Source organism: Primulina huaijiensis, chromosome 18, assembly GCF_012295235.1.
Source record: "Primulina huaijiensis isolate GDHJ02 chromosome 18, ASM1229523v2, whole genome shotgun sequence".
Lineage (NCBI taxonomy): Eukaryota > Viridiplantae > Streptophyta > Magnoliopsida > Lamiales > Gesneriaceae > Primulina > Primulina huaijiensis.
In genome coordinates, this window is record NC_133323.1 from 18,599,687 (window position 1) to 18,601,876 (window position 2,190).

A 2,190-nucleotide genomic window follows, 5' to 3' on the forward strand; every position below is an offset into this window, starting at 1 on the left:
ACATCTCAAATTTCTTTGCAGATATCCCTTTCGGTGCATGAAAAGGTCTCTAGAATCTGAACTTGAGCTATTCGATCCTGTGATTAAAAGAACCCTCCGTAGACGAAGACAACAACAGAGGCTTAAAGACATGATGAACAGGAACGAGCGTGAGGAAGAGCATCATGAAGACCTACGAGTCGAGGAGCCAAGGCGCATACCCATGCAGGATCTCTGTCTGGTGGAAAGCTAGAAATGTCCTCAAGAAAGACACTAGGAAAATCTCTGGCGATCTCGACATCCTCCAGTCTCTGATTGACTGGCACAGATACTGACACAATACTCGTCAGAAATGTTTGGCAGCCTCTTTTCATCATTTTCCTCGCATAGATACAAGAAATGAAGTACGACATCTGCTTGTTCCTTGCTGCCTCAAAAATAAAAGATTGTCCGTATGGCGGTCGAACAAATACTGACCTCTGTCGGAAATCTGTCGAAGCTCCATTCGACGAAAGTCAGTTCATGCCCAGAATGATGTCAAACTCAGGCATCGATAGCACAATCAGATCTGCCTGAACCGCATTCTTCTGCAAACGAAGCTCCAAATTCTTCACTATCCTCGACGTAAACATCCGATCACCGGAAAGAATCGAAACTCTAAAACCCAAATCCATGGCCTCTTGTACAATTTCCAGTCATTTGACAATAATCTCGGATATAAATGAATGTGTAGCTCCTGAATCTATTAGTGCATAGGTGGCTATACCTGAAATAAATATCCTTTATGCGACAAAATATACCATCAAATCCGTTCAAGCCTAATAAATTCAATAAATTCTATCGATAAACCCATAATTATAAAAAATTCTCCAACTAAATCCCTAGAATTTCTCGAAATTGCATATTTTGACCAATTAAAATTTCAAAAATTACTGCTTCAGCCCTAAGATTCTTGAAATAATAATTTTCACCCCTTAAATTTTCGAAAACTATCAATTGAGTCCCTAAAAATTTCGGTTATTGCAATTTAACCCTCACAATTCCTAAATTAAATCCATTTAACCCTTAAATCCATCTAATTAGAGTATGCAACCAATTTTATTCTAAGTTCTTGGTTCCAAAAGTAGTTCTACTAACCAACTTAACATTTCATGCAATCAAGGCAATTTTTTTAAAAAAATGCTAAGAAAATAGGTTACCGGTGATCAAGGTCGAGTCGGGCTCTGCTTCTGCCTCCTCTGCATGCATGACATAGGCCCTACCAGTAATAGGCCCCTTGTTCCTTGGGAAGTCTTCAGCTTTGTGGCATTCCTCTTTGCAGATGAAGCACTTAAAGGTCCCTCACATACATTTATCGTAATGAAAACGGTTGCATTGATTGCATGGCTGCCTCTCCTCCTGCTTTGGGACACCTGTATTCTGAGGGGGCTTCTGCTGCCCTAACTTCTTGAACCTTGAGGCTTCTGCTGCCTTGGGTGTCTTGCATGCCATGTGAACTACCTCTTACTGGGATGTGAGCTCTGCTGGGCCTGATGCCTCTTCCTCTGCATCTCCACATTTATATCCCTCAAGGCCTGCCCTCCTTGAAAGGCACAAGCATTGGCAGCATCATAACCAGCCGGCCTCATCGGCATAACATCCTGACCAATGGTCGGTCTGAGGCCATCCATGAAGTGCCTCAGCTTCTCTGCAGTATCCCTATTAATAATGGGCACAAAGTGACAACCCATGTCGAACTTCCGGATGAACTCTGTAACATACGAGTCTTTTTGTCGGAGACTCATAAACTCCATAGTCAGGCGCCCCTTGACGTCTGCAGGGAAATACTTGTCGTAGAAGAGGTCTTTAAACTGATCCCATGTGAGAGTAGCTAGATTAACCCCTTGGGCGGCTCCTTCCCACCACAAGGACACATCATCTCTCAACATATAGGTGGCACATCTGACCCTGTCAGCATCCCTCATGTCCAAGTACTGGAAGTGCATCTCCATCGATCGAATCCAACCCTTTGCACAAACGGGTTGGTGGTGCCACTAAATTCCTTGGGATTGAGCCTCCTAAATTGCTTATACATGTCTATCTGGGGTCTGGGAGACTTCTGAGCCTGCTCCATCAATCGTGATATACCCTCCAGAACTCGGGTAGTAGGGTCTGCTGACGGTTGTGGTGGAAAAGCTCTGTCACCTTCAGGGTTACTATCATGCCTGTCTG

The 2,190-nt window shown here is 43.7% G+C and overlaps 1 protein-coding gene across 1 annotated transcript; it reads right to left on the bottom strand.

Annotated features, from left to right (window-relative positions):
• Positions 1-1,475: 1,475 nt before the first annotated feature.
• LOC140963979 (uncharacterized) lies at positions 1,476-1,970 on the bottom strand. The gene has a single exon (XM_073423458.1). It carries the CDS (start codon positions 1,968-1,970, stop codon positions 1,476-1,478), a length of 495 nt encoding a protein of 164 aa, XP_073279559.1.
• Between the last annotated feature and the right edge of the window lie 220 nt (positions 1,971-2,190).

Excerpts from the sequence above, each read along its gene's own strand:
- LOC140963979 (XM_073423458.1), bottom strand. The coding sequence starts at position 1,970 with ATGGAGATGCACTTCCAGTACTTGGACATGAGGGATGCTGACAGGGTC.